Source organism: Pseudochaenichthys georgianus, unplaced genomic scaffold (genome assembly GCF_902827115.2).
Source record: "Pseudochaenichthys georgianus unplaced genomic scaffold, fPseGeo1.2 scaffold_1484_arrow_ctg1, whole genome shotgun sequence".
In the NCBI taxonomy this organism is placed as follows: Eukaryota; Metazoa; Chordata; class Actinopteri; order Perciformes; family Channichthyidae; genus Pseudochaenichthys; species Pseudochaenichthys georgianus.
In genome coordinates, this window is record NW_027262333.1 from 5,339 (window position 1) to 32,190 (window position 26,852).

At 49.5% G+C, this 26,852-nt stretch overlaps 1 protein-coding gene across 1 annotated transcript; it reads left to right on the forward strand.

Moving 5' to 3' along the window:
- tnpo3 (transportin 3) lies at positions 1-25,379 on the forward strand. The gene is made up of 23 exons (XM_034077304.2): positions 1-266; positions 7,735-7,935; positions 9,374-9,447; positions 9,571-9,727; positions 9,824-9,967; positions 10,141-10,316; positions 10,395-10,533; positions 10,638-10,784; positions 10,961-11,068; positions 11,699-11,790; positions 11,898-12,037; positions 12,128-12,319; positions 15,806-15,897; positions 15,971-16,047; positions 16,154-16,214; positions 16,784-16,924; positions 19,768-19,884; positions 21,337-21,431; positions 21,510-21,666; positions 21,867-22,034; positions 22,116-22,228; positions 23,900-23,982; positions 24,833-25,379. The coding sequence occupies exons 1-22, from the start codon at positions 150-152 to the stop codon at positions 23,958-23,960; spliced, it is 2,769 nt and encodes a 922-aa protein (XP_033933195.1). The 5' UTR covers positions 1-149; the 3' UTR covers positions 23,961-23,982; positions 24,833-25,379.
- The last annotated feature ends 1,473 nt before the right edge of the window (positions 25,380-26,852 follow it).

Below are 26,852 nucleotides of genomic sequence, written 5' to 3' on the forward strand. Positions count from 1 at the left end.
TAATGTTCCGGTCTGTGTTTCCTGTCGGGACGAGTTAGCGGTTGCACGCGGGAAGCCTGTGAGATGGCGGTCGTCACCGTGTAGTTCTGAGAGAATAATAATAATACATTCATCTGTTTTATATAAATATATACAGACAGATACAGAACATGGAGGGTAAGCCCAACCTGACCCTGGTATTCCAGGCGGTGCAGGCCCTGTACCACGACCCGGACCCGGCGGGGAAAGAGAGGGCCTCCGTGTGGCTGGGGGAGCTGCAGAGATCGGTAAGAGAGGACCGGGGGGAGAGGGGAGAGGACCGGGGGGAGAACCGGGTAGAGAACCGGGGAGAGAGGACCGGGGGGAGGACCGGGGACACGAGAGAGAAACTGCGGGGAAACGAGAGGGCTAGCTGCAGAGAGACACACCGGGGAGATCAACCGGGGGAGGGGGGGGGGAGAAACCGAGAAAACGTGCTGAAACATGCGGAAACATGGACTAGAGGGTTAGACCCAGAGACCAGTGAGGACCGGGAGGAGGGTCTATTCCGGGCAATCGGACCGGGTTTCTGTGGTTCCTCTGGTCCGGTAGAGAGACCGGAGGATCCAAAGTGCGCAGCTTAGAGCCGCTAGCATCAGAGCTAAGCTAAGCTAAATGAATGGACCACACAGACTGTATATACAGATCACTGTTAGCTATTAGCTGTTAGCTTCTAACAGGAACATCATGGAGGCGGCTTGTTAACGTGATTTACTGCAGTTTAGATCCGAGTTTCTGTCCGAGGTTCCGGTCTCTGAGGAGTTCAGCGGGCCTACTAGCATGTTAGCTTTGTTAGCATGTCTGGTGTCAGTCAGTAAAGTTATCACAGCTAAAGATAGCCTGTTAGCTCTGTTAGCATGTCTGGTGTCAGTCAGTAAAGTTATCACAGCTAAAGATAGCCTGTTAGCTCTGTTAGCATGTCTGGTGTCAGTCAGTAAAGTTATCACAGCTAAAGATAGCCTGTTAGCTCTGTTAGCATGTCTGGTGTCAGTCAGTAAAGTTATCACAGCTAAAGATAGCCTGTTAGCATGTCTGGTGTCAGTCAGTAAAGTTATCACAGCTAAAGATAGCCTGTTAGCTCTGTTAGCATGTCTGGTGTCAGTCAGTAAAGTTATCACAGCTAAAGATAGCCTGTTAGCTCTGTTAGCATGTCTGGTGTCAGTCAGTAAAGTTATCACAGCTAAAGATAGCCTGTTAGCTCTGTTAGCATGTCTGGTGTCAGTCAGTAAAGTTATCACAGCCTGTTAGCAGTAAGGATTCCCCAGCTCCTCGGAAAGACATGTTAATAACTCGCATGTTAAAAAGCAGACTCTCCACAGATAGATGTCTGAGAGACGCGCTGATTAAACAGTTACACGTGTTGGGTTAGTGAAAGATTAATAATATCATCACACAGGTAAAGGTAGTAGGCTCTGTCTCTGAAGAACCCTGAACATCTCATATACTGTAAATATAACTATGAACTGCTCATGTTGGGAAATGAATCAATAATAACAACAACAATAATAATAGTAATAATACTGAGGCAGCTGAGGGGCAGACTGTTTCTGGGCGGGGCTCAAACTACTTCCTGTTTCTATCTTTAGTCACTCAGGTAACCCCTACCTGCTGTGTGTTGGTGTGTGACCAACAGCACTGTGACATCATAACAACTACAAACATCACATGATTGGTTTACAGACAGCTGCACCTGCACAGGTAGATACAGCTGCACCTGCACAGGTAGATAGAGCTACACCTGCACAGGTAGCTACAGCTGCACCTGCACAGGTAGCTACAGCTGTACCTGCACAGGTAGATAGAGCTACACCTGCACAGGTAGATACAGCTGCACCTGCACAGGTAGCTACAGCTGTACCTGCACAGGTAGATAGAGCTACACCTGCACAGGTAGATACAGCTGCACCTGCACAGGTAGATACAGCTGTACCTGCACAGGTAGATAGAGCTACACCTGCACAGGTAGCTACAGCTGCACCTGCACAGGTAGCTACAGCTGCACCTGCACAGGTAGCTACAGCTGCACCTGCACAGGTAGCTACAGCTGCACCTGCACAGGTAGCTACAGCTGCACCTGCACAGGTAGCTACAGCTGCACCTGCACAGGTAGCTACAGCTGCACCTGCACAGGTAGCAAGAGGTAGAGTGAATAACGCGATTAACGCATGTGTATTGTTTGTCCTCGGCCGCCCCGTAGCTTCAGAGCGCATCGAGTTTAAAATACCGTCTACAAGCTGACGCTGACAGCCCCGCTCCTGCCGCCCGCTTGCGGCAGACCACACTTCCACGCTCACCGGCAGGCCCCGCCTGGCCATCGGGAGGACCGGAGGTGTGTGTGGCGCGAGAGAGAACGGCACACCTTACGTGTATTGTTGTTAGCATCTGGTGCTAGCTAGCATCATGATGACGTGTGTTGAGAGGCTGGTAAAGAACCATATCCCCCCACACTTGACCCGTTCCAGTGTGCTTACCGCTCTACAGAGGACGCTATCTCCTCTGCGCTCCATGTGAGCCCACCTGGAGGAGAAGAACATCCATGTGCGAATGCTGTTCCTGGATTTCAGCTCAGCGTTCAACACAGTCGTCCCCAGCATCTGGTGAACAAAGCGGACCCCTGGGACTCGACACGCCCCGGGTCACTGGCTGCTGGGTTTCCTAATGGAGAGACCCCAGTATGCTCGGGTCGGGAACGACGCCTCCAGCACCATCACCTGAAACACCGGCTCCCGCAGGGCTGCGTTCTGGGTAGGGTTGGGTATCGTTTGAATTTCCACGATTCTGATTCTACTTTTCGATTCTGATACCTGCTTCTTCCACCAAAAAAAATTTCATTTATTCGAGAAACTTTTCCACAGGTTAGTTTCCAGTAACATTCACATGAACCCGTTTATATTCACTGCTCTGTAGCTGTGACCTGAACCACTGAAGCTGCAGCAGGGCAACTCTCAAAAACAGTTGTTGTTGAGAACAACCAGCATCTCTGCCTCTCAGGCGTACCGGGAAGAAAGGTTTGAACACTTGAAAGCAAAACGCTTCAATCTGGTGCACTTTGAGCAGAATGACTAGAGACTAGATCTAGGGGGACAACTCCAAACACCCAGATGAAAAAGATCGGTTTACGTTTTAATAATTAAATAAGTATGTGAACATAACCAGTAACCCATAGCCAATAACAAATACTGTCCTATAGTTTACATTGGAATGATTTCAAACCTGTTTTATCCCAATCATTATAAAGGAGAGCCTTGGAAATATGTGTTTACGTACATCGTGATCAAACCGTTTGAGACCCACTGAGATAACTTAGACTAAAGTGAACTATCTGAACCCTCAGAGTCCTTCACCTCACTGAGCTGAAGCTATCGGCCTCAGTCTGACTGCAGAGGACTCTCCTCCACATCTCTGAGAGTCCTTACCTCACTGAGCTGAAGCTATCGGCCTCAGTCTGACTGGAGAGGACTCTCCTCCACATCTCTGAGAGTCCTTACCTCACTGAGCTGAAGCTATCGGCCTCAGTCTGACTGGAGAGGACTCTCCTCCACATCTCTGAGAGTCCTTACCTCACTGAGCTGAAGCTATCGGCCTCAGTCTGACTGGAGAGGACTCTCCTCCACCTCTCAGAGTCCTTACCTCACTGAGCTGAAGCTATCAGCCTCAGTCTGACTGGAGAGGACTCTCCTCCACATCTCTGAGAGTCCTTACCTCACTGAGCTGAAGCTACCAGCCTCAGTCTGACTGGAGAGGACTCTCCTCCACCTCTCAGAGTCCTTACCTCACTGAGCTGAAGCTATCAGCCTCAGTCTGACTGGAGAGGACTCTCCTCCACATCACTGTAGAAACATCTTCTTCCGTCAGAGCAGCTAGCACCAGATGCTAATAACAACAGCACCCTCTCTCTCTCCCTCGCTCACTCCCACTCTCGCTCGCACGTTGGCTGTGAGCTGCGGTTGCCAGATAAGCCGACATCCCCCATCTTCATCACTTGCAGCGCCCATCGTACAGGGCGAATGAAACGTGTAGCCGGGGTGAAAAGGGTGTTACATTTACTCAATTATGAATGTCGTTACATCGAGGCCGAACATCAGGATGAGCCCCAACGGTCAAAACGTTTTGTTTCCTCCCAGAGCTGTCAGCGCGGCGCCTCCACAGATCTGGCGCCCGAGGCGAACATCTATAACGCCAGTGCAACGGGCCGGCCCTGGTCCCAGGTTACGCTGTAGGAAGTGTAGGTACAACGCTACATTTCCCGCCCCGCTGCAGTCACACAGGAGGCTACGGAGAGCGGCGAGAAACATTTCCTCAGGCATCGAAAAGCGGAACCGAAATTCACATTTCTAAATGATCAGGGCTCTCGACTAACTTTTTTCCCCATCCTCCCGGAACCGTCCCGAAATACAATCCAAGCCGTCCCGAAATTAATGTGGACCGTCCTGAATTTTTGATTTATTTTTTTCTACATTATCATGAGTTAAAATCATTCAAAGTGACTTTTAACATAAATAAAACATCATACAAATCATTAGATGATAATTCATCAACCTTTTTATTTGAGTAAATCATTCAATCACATAAACAAAGGCCAAATATATTTAAACAAACACACAAACGAGAACATTTCTCTAATATTGAATCCAATCAAGTCCCATCCAATTATCAAAACAATCCAACACTGTGTCCTGAAGACAGAACCCAGAGTAACCACTAACCAGGATGACAGCCTGTCAGTCAGGAGACCTTTACGAACGGCCCCGCCCCCTCGCACACAGACGGGACAGAGAGATCTCATCTGGATTGGAAAGCTTGAAAATACATCATAGATGCATGTTGTAGTCTTATTGCATATTAGAAACGGAGTTGGTGAAACTAAAACTGCGATATAATGTGTATGTAGCAATAATACATATGACATATATTTTTTTAAATGTCTCCAGTACCGATAAAAAGTCTGATAAAGTCGGAGCTTAACGTTACCACTGTCTTTAATAATTCCGGCCCGGGGCCCGTTTAACACCGGGGCTCGGTACCCATCCCTACATGGGGAGAGGCAGCATATTACTAAGGACTAAATACGATGGAGGGTTCTCATCTCAGCCTTATTACCCAAAGGGGATGAAGAGGAGTAAGTAAATAAAGAGGCCGGCGCTCCAGGGTCTGGTTCTGCTGTGCGTGTTTGTGATGTAACGGTAAACATTTCAGAATTCCTCCACGGGATGCCACTGTTCATCACTCAACCCGCGAAATACACACACTCAGTACATAGCTAGACCCAGAGCCATATTATATAAATCTGGCTAGACCATAGAGAGCGCGAATTTGCGGACCAGGAATTCGCAGGCACAGCCAGCTGTGCGGCTGGCTGACAGCCAGCGGCACAGCAGTGGCTACATGTGTGTGTATTTCGCGGGTTGCTAAATGTTTTGTGCGTGTTTATGTTGACAAGGAGGTTTAATAACTGTGTGCTACACAAAACGTGCAGTCTGTTTCATTTTCATCGCCGTTTGTAGAGTTAGCAGGATATTTTTATTTTAACTCTCGTCCCAAAATTATTTTGTATCCTCCCCGACACTATTTTTTTAGACGACGGGACGTCCTTAAGCTCGAGCCCTGTAAATGATGCCGTTGGAATCGAAATGTTGGAACCGGTTCCGAACCGGTTCTCGGTACCCAACCCCAACTCCCCCTCCCATCCTCACCACGTCCTACAGAGGAACCTAGAGAGCGTGCTGACCATCTGCATCTGGTCGAGAGACTGCAACGAAACACCAGGAGTGCAGCTGTTGTTCTTCTCAGATCCCTCACAAATTAATTGAGCAAGTCACTAGTTTCTTGGTCATCCATTGACTCCCTTTCAAATGTGGGTTTTCTTGACCTCTGTGCTGACCCCCACCATAGATCCACTGGCCCTTCAGCATCGAAGTCCTGACCTCTGTGCTGACCCCCACCATAGATCCACTGGCCCTTCAGCATCGAAGTCTTGACCTCTGTGCTGACCCCCACCATAGATCCACTGGCCCTTCAGCATTGAAGTCTTGACCTCTGTGCTGACCCCCACCATAGATCCACTGGCCCTTCAGCATCGAAGTCTTGACCTCTGTGCTGACCCCCACCATAGATCCACTGGCCCTTCAGCATTGAAGTCTTGACCTCTGTGCTGACCCCCACCATAGATCCACTGGCCCTTCAGCATCGAAGTCCTGACCTCTGTGCTGACCCCCACCATAGATCCACTGGCCCTTCAGCATCGAAGTCTTGACCTCTGTGCTGACCCCCACCATAGATCCACTGGCCCTTCAGCATTGAAGTCTTGACCTCTGTGCTGACCCCCACCATAGATCCACTGGCCCTTCAGCATCGAAGTCTTGACCTCTGTGCTGACCCCCACCATAGATCCACTGGCCCTTCAGCATCGAAGTCTTGACCTCTGTGCTGACCCCCACCATAGATCCACTGGCCCTTCAGCATTGAAGTCTTGACCTCTGTGCTGACCCCCACCATAGATCCACTGGCCCTTCAGCATTGAAGTCTTGACCTCTGTGCTGACCCCACCATAGATCCACTGGCCCTTCAGCATTGAAGTCTTGACCTCTGTGCTGACCCCCACCATAGATCCACTGGCCCTTCAGCATTGAAGTCTTGACCTCTGTGCTGACCCCACCATAGATCCACTGGCCCTTCAGCATTGAAGTCTTGACCTCTGTGCTGACCCCCACCATAGATCCACTGGCCCTTCAGCATTGAAGTCTTGACCTCTGTGCTGACCCCCACCATAGATCCACTGGCCCTTCAGCATTGAAGTCTTGGATTGGCCAGACTAATACATTTGTAATGTTTAATATTAATTATTAATGCTGTAAATTACCTTCAACATGTCTAACTATATTTAAAATGTGTTGCCTTTTTTATAGAAGTGATTATATTTGTATGCCAATATTTTCCTATGGTAAAGTTTCGTTTAGCACTTTTATTTTGGTAGTAATAAGATCGGGACTCTTATTTTGAAGGAACTTTTACCGGGAGCAGAAGACTTTCCACACTTCCTCTTTGCTTCTCGTTCGGGTTCATCTTGCGCTTCATCAGCTGAATCACTCGTTGGTCTGAGACGTCGACGGGTTGGCCGAAATGTTTAGCCCACAGTCAAACACACGACGCACGCGATAAACGTGCATGGCTTTCTGGCTCCGTAATCACACCAATGCACGTGCAACTTAAGTATCAGGTTCCGACTGGTCACAACAAATAATTAACATTGATCTCTTTTGCGGTGCACATTTTGCTGTTTGCTGTCCTTATTTCTTTGTTAGAAACTGGTTGCCACTGCTGGCAACCAAAGGCCAAGAAGTGGTTGACATTTGTTCTGAATGGTTGCCAATGGCAACCGTTACTGTCGAGGCCTGCACACACTTTGTATGAGAGGTTCCAGGTTGTTGTGTTAAATATTCATGAGAATATTTGTCATTGATCAAATGATAATAAACATTTGCATAAAGCATATTTGTCCACTCATCTGTTGATAAGAGTATTAAACACTTGAACAATATCTCTAAAGAACATTTAGAACAGATACAAAATGTGCGATTAACTATTTTAGTCGACTGACAGCCCTAATACATACACGTGTGTGTGTGTATATGTGTGTGTGTGTAATAATAAAACGGGGCTTTAGCTGCTTATGGTGCAAACGCTGCTGTGTTGATGACATCACTTCCTGTCCCACAGATGTACGCCTGGGAGATCGCGGACCAGTTGCTGCAGCTGAAGCAGGATGTGGAGTCTTGTTACTTCGCTGCTCAGACCATGAAGATGAAGATCCAGACGTCCTTCTACGAGCTCCCCCCCGAGACCCACAATGCACTGCGAGACTCTCTGCTGACCCACATCCAGAACCTCAAAGACCTGTCGCCCATCATCGTCACACAGGTAACCACTTCCTCTACTGGTAAAGATAACTAGTTCCTTTACCTGTAGAGATAACAAGTTCCTCTACAGGTAGAGATAACTAGTTCCTCTACAGGTAGAGATAACTAGTTCCTCTACAGGTAAAGATAACTAGTTCCTCTACAGGTAAAGATAACTAGTTCCTCTACAGGTAGAGATAACTAGTTCCTCTACAGGTAAAGATAACTAGTTCCTCTACAGGTAGAGATAACTAGTTCCTCTACAGGTAGAGATAACTAGTTCCTCTACAGGTACAGATAACTAGTTCCTCTACAGGTAAAGATAACTAGTTCCTCTACAGGTAAAGATAACTAGTTCCTCTACAGGTACAGATAACTAGTTCCTCTACAGGTAAAGATAACTAGTTCCTCTACAGGTAAAGATAACTAGTTCCTCTACAGGTAAAGATAACTAGTTCCTCTACAGGTAAAGATAACTAGTTCCTCTACAGGTAGAGATAACTAGTTCCTCTACAGGTACAGATAACTAGTTCCTCTACAGGTAGAGATAACTAGTTCCTCTACAGGTACAGATAACTAGTTCCTCTACAGGTACAGATAACTAGTTCCTCTACAGGTAAAGATAACTAGTTCCTCTACAGGTAGAGATAACTAGTTCCTCTACTGGTAAAGATAACTAGTTCCTCTACAGGTAGAGATAACTAGTTCCTCTACGGGTACAGATAACTGGTTCCTCTACGGGTAAAGATAACTAGTTCCTCTACGGGTAAAGATAACTAGTTCCTCTACAGGTAGAGATAACTAGTTCCTCTACAGGTAAAGATAACTAGTTCCTCTACAGGTAGAGATAACTAGTTCCTCTACGGGTAAAGATAACTAGTTCCTCTACAGGTAGAGATAACTAGTTCCTCTACAGGTAAAGATAACTAGTTCCTCTACAGGTAGAGATAACTAGTTCCTCTACAGGTAAAGATAACTAGTTCCTCTACAGGTAAAGATAACTAGTTCCTCTACAGGTAAAGATAACTAGTTCCTCTACAGGTAGAGATAACTAGTTCCTCTACAGGTACAGATAACTAGTTCCTCTACAGGTAAAGATAACTAGTTCCTCTACAGGTAGAGATAACTAGTTCCTCTACAGGTAAAGATAACTAGTTCCTCTACAGGTACAGATAACTAGTTCCTCTACAGGTAAAGATAACTAGTTCCTCTACAGGTAGAGATAACTAGTTCCTCTACAGGTACAGATAACTAGTTCCTCTACATGTAGAGATAACTAGTTCCTCTACATGTAGAGATAACTAGTTCCTCTACATGTAGAGATAACTAGTTCCCTTTTTAAAGGTAACACTTGGAAAAAAACAAAAAGGAAGTGTTGAAACTAAGCGAGGTGTATTGATGCAGTTAATGAAAGTGTCTCTGGATCTCTTCCCTGATGTTCTGATTCTGCCATTCCTCAGCTGGCTCTCGCTATAGCAGACCTGGCTCTCCAGATGGCCTCCTGGAAGGGGTGTGTTCACACACTCATAGAAAAGTAAGAATTCACACGACTTCACAGCAGAAAGACACAAACTTCACCTGCACTGATGTTGATCTGTACGAAGGTGTGTCCTGACTCACCTGTCTGTATCTCTCCCCCCCCCCCCCCCCCCCCCAGGTACAACAATGACATCAGCTCGATGCCCTTCCTCATAGAGATCCTCACCGTTCTGCCGGAGGAGGTCCACAGCCGCTCTCTGAGGATCGGAGCCAACCGGAGGACGGAAATCATCGAAGACCTGGCGTACTACTCCAGCACCGTGGTCACGCTGCTGGTCAGTAATATATATATATATATATATATATATATACCCCCTTTGTTTACATATAGTGTCAGACTCGCTCTAACCCCACTGCTGGGTTTGTTTCAGACTTCCTGTGTGGAGAAGGCGGGCACGGAGGAGAAGATGCTGATTAAAGTGTTTCGCTGTCTGGGGAGCTGGTTCAACCTGGGAGTCCTGGACAGCAATTTCATGGCCGGGAACCAGCTGCTCATGGTCCTCTTCCAAGTCCTGGTGAGTAACACTGATAACCCTAATCTCTGAACCCCCTGGAAACGTGTGCTTCCTGTTGGATGTCCATGAAAGACGTTTACATACAGAAAGGCTGTGGTGGATTCAGAAGATAAAGCTCCTGATGGGTCCGTTGGTCCTGTCTCTAACGGACATGCTGCTTCTGTGTTTCACAGCAGAGGGATGAAACCTCCACAAACCTCCACGAGGCGGCGTCTGACTGCGTCTGCTCGGCGCTGTACGCCATCGAGAACGTGGACACCAACATGGGTCTGGCCCTGCAGCTCTTCCAGGGCGTCCTGACGCTAGAGACGGCGTACCACATGGCGGTGGCTCGGGAAGACCTGGACAAGTGAGGACCAACTGGAAACTGATTCTGATTGTGCTTAGAACCATTATCAGCCCCACTCACTCTGACCTCTTTCTTCAGAGTCCTGAACTACTGCCGGATCTTCACCGAGCTCTGCGAGACCTTCCTGGAGACCACAGTCCGGAGTCCGGGCCAGGGGATGGGAGACCTGCGGACCCTGGAGCTGCTGCTGATCTGTGCAGGACACCCGCAATACGAGGTACAAATACACCAATAAAATCGCAGTTTCACTGTGCGTTCAAATGTCATTACATTCTCAGTTCTACCCTTCGTCTTTACATTCGGGTCTCTGTTCTGATACAGGTGGTGGAGATCTCCTTTAACTTCTGGTACCGACTCGGAGAACATCTGTATAAAATAAACGATGCCGCTCTTCACACCATCTTCAGACCGTACATCCAGAGACTTCTGCACTGTTTGGCCCGACACTGTCAGCTGGACCCAGACCACGTGAGTCCATCAGAACCACCTCTGATCCTCCACTTCCTGTTTAAGAACCATGCGTAGGGTCAAGAGAAACGGTCTTTAGTCTGGATTAGACACCAGACTTCAGTGGTTTTGGTTCTGTTCCTTGGTTGTGGGTAATTGTGAATTCTCTGGTTGTGTAACTGGTTCTGACCCAACAGGAGGGGATCCCGGAGGATACGGATGATTTTGGAGAGTTCAGGATGAGAGTCTCTGACCTCGTCAAAGACGTCATTTTTCTGGTTGGATCCATGGAGTGTTTCTCTCAGGTACCTGAAACAGTGCTGTACCTCCTACTCTAAAGATGTTCTGTTCCTCCTACTCTAAAGATGTTCTGCTCCTCCTACTCTAAAGATGTTCTGTTCCTCCTACTCTAAAGATGTTCTGTTCCTCCTACTCTAAAGATGTTCTGTTCCTCCTACTCTAAAGATGTTCTGTACCTCCTACTCTAAAGATGTTCTGTACCTCCTACTCTAAAGATGTTCTGTTCCTCCTACTCTAAAGATGTTCTGTTCCTCCTACTCTAAAGATGTTCTGTACCTCCTACTCTAAAGATGTTCTGTACCTCCTACTCTAAAGATGTTCTGTACCTCCTACTCTAAAGATGTTCTGTACCTCCTACTCTAAAGATGTTCTGTACCTCCTACTCTAAAGATGTTCTGTACCTCCTACTCTAAAGATGTTCTGTTCCTCCTACTCTAAAGATGTTCTGTACCTCCTACTCTAAAGATGTTCTGTACCTCCTACTCTAAAGATGTTCTGTACCTCCTACTCTAAAGATGTTCTGTACCTCCTACTCTAAAGATGTTCTGTTCCTCCTACTCTAAAGATGTTCTGTACCTCCTACTCTAAAGATGTTCTGTACCTCCTACTCTAAAGATGTTCTCTGTTGTTCTCAGTTGTATTCGACATTAAAAGAAGGGAACCCGTCCTGGGAGGTGACAGAGGCCGTTCTGTTCATCATGGCTGCTATTGCTAAGAGCGTTGATCCGTGAGTTTTTTTGCTTTATGGTCAGAGAGTCATCGGAGCATAGTTATATGATGAATGATCTCTGGATCTGGTTCTGTGATGATTAATCTGTGGTTGTGGTTCTGCAGAGAAAACAACCCCACGCTCGCCGAGGTTTTGCAGCAGGTGGTCTTACTTCCTGAGACGGTACACATAGCAGTCCGATTCACGAGCATTGAGCTGGTGGGAGAGATGAGCGAAGTGGTCGACAGAAACCCCAGGTTCCTCGGTAAGGGTTCTCCGTCTGAATCTAAAACCTGTTAGACCTGAAGTACCCGATGATAGGACTTTTATTTTGTGTGTTTGCTCTTCCTGTCAGACCCCGTCCTGAACTACCTGATGAAAGGACTCAGGGAACAGCCTCTGGCGTCGGCGGCGGCGAAGTCGATCCACAACATTTGCTCGGTGTGCAGAGACCACATGGCCCAACACTTCCAGGGACTGCTGGACATCGCCCGGGCCCTTGACACCTTCGCCCTATCCACCGAGGCTGCCGTAGGACTGCTCAAAGGTGCGTGAGGGCTCACAATGTTTTTTATTTACCTGTACAGGTGGGTCACAATTGGTTAGGGTTACAGGTAGATCTCTCTCTGGTTCTCAGGTGTTTTTACTGTGTTTGTTTACCTGTACAGGTAGAGCTCAGAGGCCTGTGCTACGAAGCCGGTTCAACCTAACCTGATATGTTGGAGTTAGCCGGTTGGCCTAATCCAAAACACACGCGCTCTCGCTAAGCGGTCCTACGGCGCGGGTTATCAAGTGGATCGCTCAGCCAGCCGTGTCCTATCTAGCTAGGTGTTCACATGAGAGGGGTGGGATCTGGAGCATTCGACCAATCACAGACATGGAGAAGCGCACTGACAGCGCAGCGTCATACTTCCTGAATGAAAAGTCAACTCTAATATTAGACATGAAGAAGTTACACTTTAAACATGACTTAAACACTTGATCAGGATCAAAGCCTCAGAGCTGCAGCTGCAAGGTGAACACAGCTGGAGCAGAGCAAGTGTTGGAATGCGTCCATCAGCAGGTTCATGATGTCACGGCCCGTCTAACACACCGTCTGACTCTCATCACCTCTGACTCAGAGTTTCCTCAACTCAACGTGTTGCTGACATAATGCTTCATCCAGTCTGTGGCGCTGAGAGTGCTGCACGGCCAGACACGCTCAGGGACTCGGATCAGGAGAGATGTGATACATCATGAAGTGATGTGCCGCAGACTGGACTTAGTGTGCTCTGATCCGGGTACTGATGCTGACTGGACTTAGTGTACTCTGATCCGGGTACTGATGCTGACTGGACTTAGTGTACTCTGATCCGGGTACTGATGCTGACTGGACTTAGTGTACTCTGATCCGGGTTCTGATGCTGACTGGACTTAGTGTACTCTGATCCGGGTACTGATGCTGACTGGACTTAGTGTACTCTGATCCGGGTACTGATGCTGACTGGACTTAGTGTACTCTGATCCGGGTACTGATGCTGACTGGACTCAGTGTACTCTGATCCGGGTACTGATGCTGACTGGACTTAGTGTACTCTGATCCGGGTACTGATGCTGACTGGACTTAGTGTACTCTGATCCGGGTTCTGATGCTGACTGGACTCAGTGTACTCTGATCCGGGTACTGATGCTGACTGGACTTAGTGTACTCTGATCCGGGTACTGATGCTGACTGGACTTAGTGTACTCTGATCCGGGTACTGATGCTGACTGGACTTAGTGTACTCTGATCCGGGTTCTGATGCTGACTGGACTTAGTGTACTCTGATCCGGGTACTGATGCTGACTGGACTTAGTGTACTCTGATCCGGGTACTGATGCTGACTGGACTTAGTGTACTCTGATCCGGGTACTGATGCTGACTGGACTTAGTGTACTCTGATCCGGGTCCTGATGCTGACTGGACTTAGTGTACTCTGATCCGGGTACTGATGCTGACTGGACTTAGTGTACTCTGATCCGGGTACTGATGCTGACTGGACTTAGTGTACTCTGATCCGGGTACTGATGCTGACTGGACTTAGTGTACTCTGATCCGGGTACTGATGCTGACTGGACTTAGTGTACTCTGATCCGGGTACTGATGCTGACTGGACTTAGTGTACTCTGATCCGGGTACTGATGCTGACTGGACTTACTGTACTCTGATCCGGGTACTGATGCTGACTGGACTTAGTGTACTCTGATCCGGGTACTGATGCTGACTGGACTTAGTGTACTCTGATCCGGGTACTGATGCTGACTGGACTTAGTGTACTCTGATCCGGGTACTGATGCTGACTGGACTTAGTGTACTCTGATCCGGGTACTGATGCTGACTGGACTCAGTGTACTCTGACCCGGGTACTGATGCTGACTGGACTCAGTGTACTCTGATCCGGGTACTGATGCTGACTGGACTTAGTGTACTCTGATCCGGGTACTGATGCTGACTGGACTTAGTGTACTCTGATCCGGGTACTGATGCTGACTGGACTTAGTGTACTCTGATCCGGGTTCTGATGCTGACTGGACTTAGTGTACTCTGATCCGGGTACTGATGCTGACTGGACTTAGTGTACTCTGATCCGGGTACTGATGCTGACTGGACTTAGTGTACTCTGATCCGGGTACTGATGCTGACTGGACTTAGTGTACTCTGATCCGGGTCCTGATGCTGACTGGACTTAGTGTACTCTGATCCGGGTACTGATGCTGACTGGACTTAGTGTACTCTGATCCGGGTACTGATGCTGACTGGACTTAGTGTACTCTGATCCGGGTACTGATGCTGACTGGACTTAGTGTACTCGGATCCGGGTACTGATGCTGACTGGACTTAGTGTACTCTGATCCGGGTACTGATGCTGACTGGACTTAGTGTACTCTGATCCGGGTACTGATGCTGACTGGACTTACTGTACTCTGATCCGGGTACTGATGCTGACTGGACTTAGTGTACTCTGATCCGGGTACTGATGCTGACTGGACTTAGTGTACTCTGATCCGGGTACTGATGCTGACTGGACTTAGTGTACTCTGATCCGGGTACTGATGCTGACTGGACTTAGTGTACTCTGATCCGGGTACTGATGCTGACTGGACTCAGTGTACTCTGACCCGGGTACTGATGCTGACTGGACTCAGTGTACTCTGATCCGGGTACTGATGCTGACTGGACTCAGTGTACTCTGACCCGGGTACTGATGCTGACTGGACTCAGTGTACTCTGATCCGGGTACTGATGCTGACTGGACTCAGTGTACTCTGATCCGGGTACTGATGCTGACTGGACTTAGTGTACTCTGATCCGGGTACTGATGCTGACTGGACTTAGTGTACTCTGATCCGGGTACTGATGCTGACTGGACTTAGTGTACTCTGATCCGGGTACTGATGCTGACTGGACTTAGTGTACTCTGATCCGGGTACTGATGCTGACTGGACTTAGTGTACTCTGATCCGGGTACTGATGCTGACTGGACTTAGTGTACTCTGATCCGGGTTCTGATGCTGACTGGACTTACTGTACTCTGATCCGGGTACTGATGCTGACTGGACTTAGTGTACTCTGATCCGGGTACTGATGCTGAGGCAGATATTTAAGAGCTTTCTTGACGCTAATGTTCTAACAGTCAGACTGCTCTGGAGATGGAGCTGATGTTCTGTTCATGTTCACGTTCACACAGACGCTGATTTCTGCCGGCCGTCTTTCTGTGTTTCCTTTCTCCTGTGATATGACTTGATCGCTTTGAACTCCGCACGCTGAGCTCTGATTGGTCAGCAGGCGGTGCTTTCACTGGGTTGATCTCTTAGTCTGCAACCTAACCTGCTCCGGGGCAGGCTAGCCGCTCAGCATCAGTTACCATGGAGACCTAGCCGCTAAAAAGAGAACCAGCGTCGTAGGACCGGAGACCCCGAGTTCTCCCTGAAGTTAGCCGCTAAGAGAACATCCGGCTTCGTAGTCCAGGCCTCTGGTCCTCGGATGCTTTACTGTGTTTGTTTACCTGTACAGGTACGGCTCTGGTCTTGGCTCGTCTTCCCTTGGAGAAGATCGCAGAGTGTCTCTCTGACCTCTGTGCTGTTCAGGTGTTGGCTCTTAAAAAGGTGAGTCCCCCCCACCCCGCAGGTAAATTCCAAATTAAATACAATGTCTAAACTAATCTGGACTTTGTTTCAGCTTTTGTCTGAAGAATCTACTAACGGTAAATCAGCTGACCCCACCGTGTGGCTCGACAGACTGGCAGTTATCTTCAGGTGAGCTCACCTGTGGTCACATGTATAACTTAGTGACGGCATTATAAATAATAATAATATACTTTAAAGAAGCCACAGACCTTTAACCTGTTGTTTTTCCTTTCAGACACACAAACCCCATCGTAGAGAATGGACAGACTCATCCCTGTCAGAAAGTCATTCAGGAGGTAAACACCTGAGCCACCGGAGTCCTTTAATATCTACTCATGAAACCGATGTTACTAAATAACTAGCCTTGATCAGATGGCGTCAGACCTCTACGAACTTATCTCAACTGTGTATGATATCTCTCACCTGTGCTCTCACCTGTGTGTATGATACCTCTCACCTGTGCTCTCACCTGTGTGTATGATACCTCTCACCTGTGTGTGTGATACCTCTCACCTGTGTGTGTGATACCTCTCACCGGTGTGTGCGATACCTCTCACCGGTGTGTGTGATACCTCTCACCTGTGTGTGTGATACCTCTCACCTGTGTGTGTGATACCTCTCACCTGTGTGTATGATACCTCTCATCTGTGTGTGTGTGTGTGTGTGTGTGTGTGTGTGTGTGTGTGTGTGTGTGATACCTCTCACCTGTGTGTGTGATACCTCTCACCTGTGTGTGTGATACCTCTCACCTGTGTGTGTGATACCTCTCACCTGTGTGTGTGATACCTCTCACCTGTGTGTGTGTGATACCTCTCACCTGTGTGTGTGATACCTCTCACCTGTGTGTGTGTTACCTCTCCTGTAGATCTGGCCTGTGCTGTCAGACACTCTGAACACTCATCAGGCTGATAACAGGATCGTGGAGCGCTGCTGTCGCTGTCTCAGGTTCGCTGTGAGGTGTGTCGGCAAGGGATCCGCCAACCTGCTGCAGCCACTCGTCACGCAGGTGAGACACACCTGTCCACGGTTTAGAACTAACACACCTGTCCACGGTTTAGAACTAGCACACCTGTCCACGGTTTAGAACTAGCACACCTGTCCACGGTTTAGAACTAGCACACCTGTCCACGGTTTAGAACTAACACACCTGTCCACGGTTTAGAACTAGCACACCTGTCCACGGTTTAGAACTAACACACCTGTCCGCGGTTTAGAACTAGCACACCTGTCCACGGTTTAGAACTAACACACCTGTCCACGGTTTAGAACTAGCACACCTGTCCACGGTTTAGAACTAGCACACCTGTCCACGGTTTAGAACTAACACACCTGTCCACGGTTTAGAACTAACACACCTGTCCACGGTTTAGAACTAGCACACCTGTCCACGGTTTAGAACTAACACACCTGTCCACGGTTTAGAACTAACACACCTGTCCACGGTTTAGAACTAACACACCTGTCCACGGTTTAGAACTAGCACACCTGTCCGCGGTTTAGAACTAACACACCTGTCCACGGTTTAGAACTAGCACACCTGTCCACGGTTTAGAACTAGCACACCTGTCCACGGTTTAGAACTAACACACCTGTCCACGGTTTAGAACTAGCACACCTGTCCACGGTTTAGAACTAGCACACCTGTCCGCGGTTTAGAACTAACACACCTGTCCACGGTTTAGAACTAGCACACCTGTCCACGGTTTAGAACTAGCACACCTGTCCGCGGTTTAGAACTAACACACCTGTCCGCGGTTTAGAACTAGCACACCTGTCCACGGTTTAGAACTAGCACACCTGTCCACGGTTTAGAACTAACACACCTGTCCACGGTTTAGAACTAGCACACCTGTCCACGGTTTAGAACTAGCACACCTGTCCACGGTTTAGAACTAACACACCTGTCCACGGTTTAGAACTAGCACACCTGTCCACGGTTTAGAACTAGCACACCTGTCCACGGTTTAGAACTAACACACCTGTCCACGGTTTAGAACTAGCACACCTGTCCACGGTTTAGAACTAGCACACCTGTCCGCGGTTTAGAACTAACACACCTGTCCACGGTTTAGAACTAGCACACCTGTCCACGGTTTAGAACTAGCACACCTGTCCACGGTTTAGAACTAACACACCTGTCCGCGGTTTAGAACTAACACACCTGTCCACGGTTTAGAACTAACACACCTGTCCGCGGTTTAGAACTAACACACCTGTCCGCGGTTTAGAACTAGCACACCTGTCCACGGTTTAGAACTAGCACACCTGTCCACGGTTTAGAACTAGCACACCTGTCCACGGTTTAGAACTAACACACCTGTCCACGGTTTAGAACTAGCACACCTGTCCGCGGTTTAGAACTAACACACCTGTCCACGGTTTAGAACTAACACACCTGTCCGCGGTTTAGAACTAACACACCTGTCCACGGTTTAGAACTAACACACCTGTCCGCGGTAAAGAACTAGCACAGCTGTCCACGGTTTAGAACTAGCACACCTGTCCGCGGTTTAGAACTAACACACCTGTCCACGGTTTAGAACTAGCACACCTGTCCGCGGTTTAGAACTAGCACACCTGTCCACGGTTTAGAACTAGCACACCTGTCCACGGTTTAGAACTAACACACCTGTCCACGGTTTAGAACTAACACACCTGTCCGCGGTAAAGAACTAACACACCTGTCCGCGGTAAAGAACTAGCACAGCTGTCCACGGTTTAGAACTAGCACACCTGTCCGCGGTTTAGAACTAACACACCTGTCCACGGTTTAGAACTAGCACACCTGTCCACGGTTTAGAACTAACACACCTGTCCGCGGTTTAGAACTAGCACACCTGTCCACGGTTTAGAACTAACACACCTGTCCACGGTTTAGAACTAGCACACCTGTCCACGGTTTAGAACTAGCACACCTGTCCACGGTTTAGAACTAACACACCTGTCCACGGTTTAGAACTAACACACCTGTCCACGGTTTAGAACTAGCACACCTGTCCACGGTTTAGAACTAACACACCTGTCCACGGTTTAGAACTAACACACCTGTCCACGGTTTAGAACTAACACACCTGTCCACGGTTTAGAACTAGCACACCTGTCCGCGGTTTAGAACTAACACACCTGTCCACGGTTTAGAACTAGCACACCTGTCCACGGTTTAGAACTAGCACACCTGTCCACGGTTTAGAACTAACACACCTGTCCACGGTTTAGAACTAGCACACCTGTCCACGGTTTAGAACTAGCACACCTGTCCGCGGTTTAGAACTAACACACCTGTCCACGGTTTAGAACTAGCACACCTGTCCACGGTTTAGAACTAGCACACCTGTCCGCGGTTTAGAACTAACACACCTGTCCACGGTTTAGAACTAACACACCTGTCCACGGTTTAGAACTAACACACCTGTCCACGGTTTAGAACTAACACACCTGTCCACGGTTTAGAACTAGCACACCTGTCCACGGTTTAGAACTAGCACACCTGTCCACGGTTTAGAACTAACACACCTGTCCACGGTTTAGAACTAGCACACCTGTCCGCGGTTTAGAACTAGCACACCTGTCCACGGTTTAGAACTAGCACACCTGTCCACGGTTTAGAACTAACACACCTGTCCACGGTTTAGAACTAGCACACCTGTCCACGGTTTAGAACTAACACACCTGTCCGCGGTTTAGAACTAACACACCTGTCCGCGGTTTAGAACTAACACACCTGTCCGCGGTAAAGAACTAACACACCTGTCCACGGTTTAGAACTAGCACACCTGTCCGCGGTAAAGAACTAACACACCTGTCCGCGGTAAAGAACTAACACACCTGTGTGCTGTCTATTGTCACCAGATGGTGAGTGTGTACCAGGTGTATCCACACTCCTGCTTCCTGTACCTGGGGAGCATTCTGGTGGACGAGTACGGAATGGAGGAGGGCTGTAGGCAGGGCCTGCTCGACATGCTACAGGTAAACACACAGACACACGCCTGTAGACCAGGTACACACACACACACACACACACACGCCTGTAGACCAGGTACACACACACGCCTGTAGACCAGGTACACACACACGCCTGTAGACCAGGTACACACACACGCCTGTAGACCAGGTACACACACACGCCTGTAGACCAGGTAAACACACACGCCTGTAGACCAGGTACACACACACGCCTGTAGACCAGGTACACACACACGCCTGTAGACCAGGTACACACACACGCCTGTAGATCAGGTACACACACACGCCTGTAGACCAGGTACACACACACGCCTGTAGACCAGGTACACACACACGCCTGTAGATCAGGTACACACGCCTGTAGACCAGGTACACACACACGCCTGTAGACCAGGTACACACACACGCCTGTAGACCAGGTACACACACACGCCTGTAGACCAGGTACACACACACGCCTGTAGACCAGGTACACACACACGCCTGTAGACCAGGTACACACACACGCCTGTAGATCAGGTACACACGCCTGTAGACCAGGTACACACGCCTGTAGACCAGGTACACACACACGCCTGTAGACCAGGTACACACACACGCCTGTAGACCAGGTACACACACACGCCTGTAGACCAGGTACACACACACGCCTGTAGACCAGGTACACACACACACGCCTGTAGACCAGGTACACACACACACGCCTGTAGACCAGGTACACACACACGCCTGTAGACCAGGTACACACACACGCCTGTAGACCAGGTACACACACGCCTGTAGACCAGGTACACACACGCCTGTAGACCAGGTACACACACGCCTGTAGACCAGGTACACACACGCCTGTAGACCAGGTACACACACGCCTGTAGACCAGGTACACACACGCCTGTAGACCAGGTACACACACGCCTGTAGACCAGGTACACACACGCCTGTAGACCAGGTACACACACGCCTGTAGACCAGGTACACACACACGCCTGTAGACCAGGTAAACACACACGCCTGTAGACCAGGTAAACACACGCATGTAGACCAGGTACACACACACGCCTGTAGACCAGGTACACACACGCCTGTAGACCAGGTAAACACACACGCCTGTAGACCAGGTACACACACGCCTGTAGACCAGGTACACACACGCCTGTAGACCAGGTACACACACGCCTGTAGACCAGGTACACACACGCCTGTAGACCAGGTACACACACGCCTGTAGACCAGGTACACACACGCCTGTAGACCAGGTAAACACACGTGCCTGTAGACCAGGTACACACGCGCCTGTAGACCAGGTACACACTCACCTGTAGACCAGGTAACACACCTGTAGACCAGGTAACACACCTGTAGACCAGGTAAACACGCATGTAGACCAGGTAAACACGCATGTAGACCAGGTAAACAACGCACACCTACAGACTCTCCTGGTGACCGCCCCTTCAGGCTCTGTGCATGCCGACCTTCCAGCTGCTGGAGATGCAGAACGGTCTGAGGAACCATCCGGACACCGTGGACGACCTGTTCAGACTGGCCACCAGGTAAGCCGTCACATCTACCTGTCTCACTGACACCCACCCGTCTGTCTGATGTTCACCGGTCTGATCTGTGTGCATCAGGTTTGTGCAGAGGAGTCCGGTCACGTTGCTCAGCAGCAGCATCATCGTTCACATCATCCAGTGCGCCGTGGCAGCAGCGTCTCTGGACCACCGCGACGCAAACTGCAGCGTCATGAAGTTCATGAGAGACCTGATCCACACGGGCGTCTCCAACGATGTGAGTAGCCTTCAGGAACCAGGTGTAGAGACGGGCGAAGGGACGGGTCTAGGGAGTTAGTGAGTAATATAGGTGTATGAAGCTCATGAGACCTGATCCACACGGGGGGCTCCACCTTCAGGAACCAGGTGTAGAGACAGTGAATAGTGTGTGTGTGTGTGTGTGTGTGTGTGTGTGTGTGTGTGTGTGTGTGTGTGCAGCACGAGGAGGACTTTGAGCTGAGGAAGCAGCTGATTGGCCAGGCCATGGGGCAGCACGGCCAGCAGCTGATCACCCAGCTGATGACTTCCTGCTGTTTCTGCCTCCCCCCCTATACCCTGCCCGACGTGGCCGAGGTGCTGTGGGAGGTGATGCTGTTCGACCGTCCGGTGAGTGGGGGGGTATTATCAGGGGGGGGGTCTGATCCCTACAGGTCTGAATAATAACCCCGTGTCTCTAAACTGTTCCAGACGTTCTGCCGCTGGTTAGAAAACGCTCTGAAGGCGTTGCCTAAGGAGACGTCGGGGGGGGCAGTGACTGTCACTCACAAGCAGCTGACTGACTTCCACAAGCAGGTCACCAGGTGAGCTCACCTGAGTCCGCACCGCCATTCAGTGTTCAGGGGTTTTAACCCTTTGTGAACAGTAGGACACAGGACTAATCAACACACCTGAGTTCACCTGCACACTAAACAACACACCTGAGTTCACCTGCTCACTAATCAACACACCTGAGTTCACCTGCTCACTAATCAACACACCTGAGTTCACCTGCACACTAAACAACACACCTGAGTTCACCTGCTCACTAATCAACACACCTGAGTTCACCTGCTCACTAATCAACACACCTGAGTTCACCTGCACACTAAACAACACACCTGAGTTCACCTGCTCACTAATCAACACACCTGAGTTCACCTGCTCACTAATCAACACACCTGAGTTCACCTGCACACTAAACAACACACCTGAGTTCACCTGCTCACTAATCAACACACCTGAGTTCACCTGCTCACTAATCAACACACCTGAGTTCACCTGCTCACTAAACAACACACCTGAGTTCACCTGCACACTAATCAACACACCTGAGTTCACCTGCACACTAATCAACACACCTGAGTTCACCTGCACACTAATCAACACACCTGAGTTCACCTGCACACTAATCAACACACCTGAGTTCACCTGCACACTAATCAACACACCTGAGTTCACCTGCACACTAAACAACACACCTGAGTTCACCTGCACACTAATCAACACACCTGAGTTCACCTGCTCACTAAACAACACACCTGAGTTCACCTGCTCACTAAACAACACACCTGAGTTCACCTGCTCACTAAACAACACACCTGAGTTCACCTGCACACTAATCAACACACCTGAGTTCACCTGCACACTAATCAACACACCTGAGTTCACCTGCTCACTAAACAACATCAACACACCTGAGTTCACCTGCTCACTAAACAACATCAACACACCTGAGTTCACCTGCTCACTAATCAACACACCTGAGTTCACCTGCTCACTAATCAACACACCTGAGTTCACCTGCTCACTAAACAACACACCTGAGTTCACCTGCTCACTAAACAACATCAACACACCTGAGTTCACCTGCTCACTAATCAACACACCTGAGTTCACCTGCTCACTAATCAACACACCTGAGTTCACCTGCTCACTAATCAACACACCTGAGTTCACCTGCTCACTAATCAACACACCTGAGTTCACCTGCTCACTAAACAACACACCTGAGTTCACCTGCACACTAATCAACACACCTGAGTTCACCTGCACACTAAACAACACACCTGAGTTCACCTGCTCACTAAACAACACACCTGAGTTCACCTGCACACTAATCAACACACCTGAGTTCACCTGCTCACTAAACAACACACCTGAGTTCACCTGCACACTAAACAACACACCTGAGTTCACCTGCTCACTAAACAACACACCTGAGTTCACCTGCTCACTAAACAACACACCTGAGTTCACCTGCACACTAAACAACACACCTGAGTTCACCTGCACACTAAACAACACACCTGAGTTCACCTGCACACTAAACAACACACCTGAGTTCACCTGCACACTAATCAACACACCTGAGTTCACCTGCTCACTAAACAACACACCTGAGTTCACCTGCACACTAATCAACACACCTGAGTTCACCTGCACACTAAACAGGAAGTAGTTTGGTCTAATGTTTGTGGTGTTGTTGTCCTCAGTGCGGAGGAGTGTAAACAGGTGTGCTGGGCCATCAGAGAGTTCACCAGACTGTACCGATAGCTGCGACCTTCTCACCACACAGGTAACTACACACAGGTAACTTCACACGGGTAGCTGCACACACGGGTAACTACACACACGGGTAACTACACACACGGGTAGCTACACACACAGGTAACTTCACACGGGTAGCTGCACACACGGGTAGCTTCACACGGGTAACTTCACACGGGTAGCTACACACGGGTAGCTACACACGGGTAACTTCACACGGGTAGCTACACACGGGTAGCTACACACGGGTAGCTGCACACACGGGTAACTACACACACAGGTAACTTCACACGGGTAGCTACACACACGTAACTTCACACGGGTAGCTGCACACACGGGTAGCTACACACACGGGTAGCTACACACACGGGTAACTACACACACGGGTAGCTACACACGGGTAGCTTCACACGGGTAGCTTCACACGGGTAGCTTCACACGGGTAGCTTCACACGGGTAGCTTCACACGGGTTGCTTCACACGGGTAGCTGCACACACGGGTAGCTTCACACGGGTAGCTTCACACGGGTAGCTACACACGGGTAGCTACACACGGGTAACTACACACACGGGTAGCTACACACACGTAACTTCACACGGGTAGCTACACACGGGTAGCTACACACGGGTAGCTGCACACACGGGTAACTACACACACAGGTAACTTCACACGGGTAGCTACACACACGGGTAGCTACACACACGTAACTTCACACGGGTAGCTACACACACGGGTAACTACACACACGGGTAGCTTCACACGGGTAGCTTCACACGGGTAGCTACACACGGGTAGCTGCACACACGGGTAGCTGCACACACGGGTAGCTTTAGCAAACGTCCTCTGAAGGTAACGACTTGTTTGCTCTGCTCTCCAGGTTAATCTTTTGTTGACCAACATTCAGAGGTGACGGCAAAAAGCTGCGACTGCAGACGAGGATCCGGAGGTGAGGGAGATACAGATGGAGGACTTTGAATGTGAAACAGGCAAACGCTCTGAAGGACTGACAGAGGACTGATTGGACACAGTCGTCGACGTCCCCCCCCCCCGATCTCACCTGAGCTCACCTGCAGCCGGATCAGGTGGGCAGGGTCAGGTGTGCACTGATGCGTTCAGGGTCTTCATCAGTGGACGAGCAGTTTTTAAGAGAAGATTTATTTTTGGGACTTTGGTCGTGATGTTTTCTGTCCGTGCCATACAAAGAGCCAAAAGATTTCCCATGATGCTCTTGGCCAAGCGGCGGCTGCGAGGCGTAATGCTGGAGGTTTGGCGTCACCTTTGACCTTTTTAACTTTGGTTGACTTTTAGTTGTTTTTCCACAAAGCGAGACAGAGTGAACTCTGGGTAATGAGACGGAGAGACTGACACCATGACATCATCGGTGATGTAGCCTTGTTGTAAACAATAAACAAAAACAACTGAAACCACCGTGTCACTTCCTGTTTCAGTGTCTGTGTGTCGGGGGAAGCTAACGGTTAGCATCACCTGTAGTTCCTTTTCACTTCAATCATAAAGAGTTTAATAAGATCTGCTCAGCTAAACGTGTAAGTATCGTATCTCTGACATAATAAGTCACAAGGAGAAGCTGCCTTCAGGGTCCAACGCAGAACCAGGGAGATGCTGCCTTCAGGGTCCAACGCAGAACCAGGGAGATGCTGCCTTCAGGGTCCAACGCAGAACCAGGGAGATGCTGCCTTCAGGGTCCAACGCAGAACCAGCGAGATGCTGCCTTCAGGGTCCAACTCAGAACCAGGGAGATGCTGCCTTCAGGGAGATGCTGCCTTCAGGGTCCAACGCAGAACCAGGGAGATGCTGCCTTCAGGGACCAACACAGAACCAGGGAGATGCTGCCTTCAGGGTCCAACGCAGAACCAGGGAGATGCTGCCTTCAGGGACCAACACAGAACCAGGGAGATGCTGCCTTCAGGGTCCAACTCAGAACCAGGGAGATGCTGCCTTCAGGGACCAACACAGAACCAGGGAGATTCTGCCTTCAGGGTCCAACTCAGAACCAGCGAGATGCTGCCTTCAGGGTCCAACTCGGAACCAGGGAGATGCTGCCTTTAGGGACCAACTCAGAACCAGGGAGATGCTGCCTTCAGGGTCCAACTCGGAACCAGGGAGATGCTGCCTTTAGGGACCAACTCAGAACCAGGGAGATGCTGCCTTCAGGGTCCAACTCGGAACCAGGGAGATGCTGCCTTTAGGGACCAACTCAGAACCAGGGAGATGCTGCCTTCAGGGACCAACGCAGAACCAGGGAGATGCTGCCTTCAGGGTCCAACGCAGAACCAGCGAGATGCTGCCTTCAGGGTCCAACGCAGAACCAGCGAGATGCTGCCTTCAGGGTCCAACGCAGAACCAGCGAGATGCTGCCTTCAGGGTCCAACGCCGAACCAGCGAGATGCTGCCTTCAGGGTCCAACTCAGAACCAGGGAGATGCTGCCTTCAGGGTCCAACTCGGGAGATGCTGCCTTCAGGGTCCAACTCAGATCCAGGGAGATGCTGCCTTCAGGGTCCAACTCAGAACCAGGGAGATGCTGCCATCAGGGACCAACTCAGAACCAGGGAGATGCTGCCATCAGGGACCAACACAGAACCAGGGAGATGCTGCCTCCAGGGTCCAACTCAGAACCAGGGAGATGCTGCCTTCAGGGACCAACACAGAACCAGAGAGATGCTGCCTTCAGGGACCAACTCAGAACCAAGGAGATGCTGCCTTCAGGGTCCAACTCAGAACCAGGGAGATGCTGCCTCCAGGGTCCAACTTAGAACCAGGGAGATGCTGCCTTCAGGGACCAACACAGAACCAGGGAGATGCTGCCTTCAGGGTACAACTCAGAACCAGGTAGATGCTGCCTTCAGGGACCAACTCAAAACCATGGAGATGCTGCCTT

Excerpts from the sequence above, each read along its gene's own strand:
- tnpo3 (XM_034077304.2), top strand. The coding sequence starts at position 150 with ATGGAGGGTAAGCCCAACCTGACCCTGGTATTCCAGGCGGTGCAGGCC. Across the intron at positions 9,448-9,570 it reads GTTCACACACTCATAGAAAA|GTACAACAATGACATCAGCT; the intron begins GTAAGAATTCAC and ends CCCCCCCCCCAG. Across the intron at positions 21,432-21,509 it reads CTGTTCAGACTGGCCACCAG|GTTTGTGCAGAGGAGTCCGG; the intron begins GTAAGCCGTCAC and ends TGTGTGCATCAG.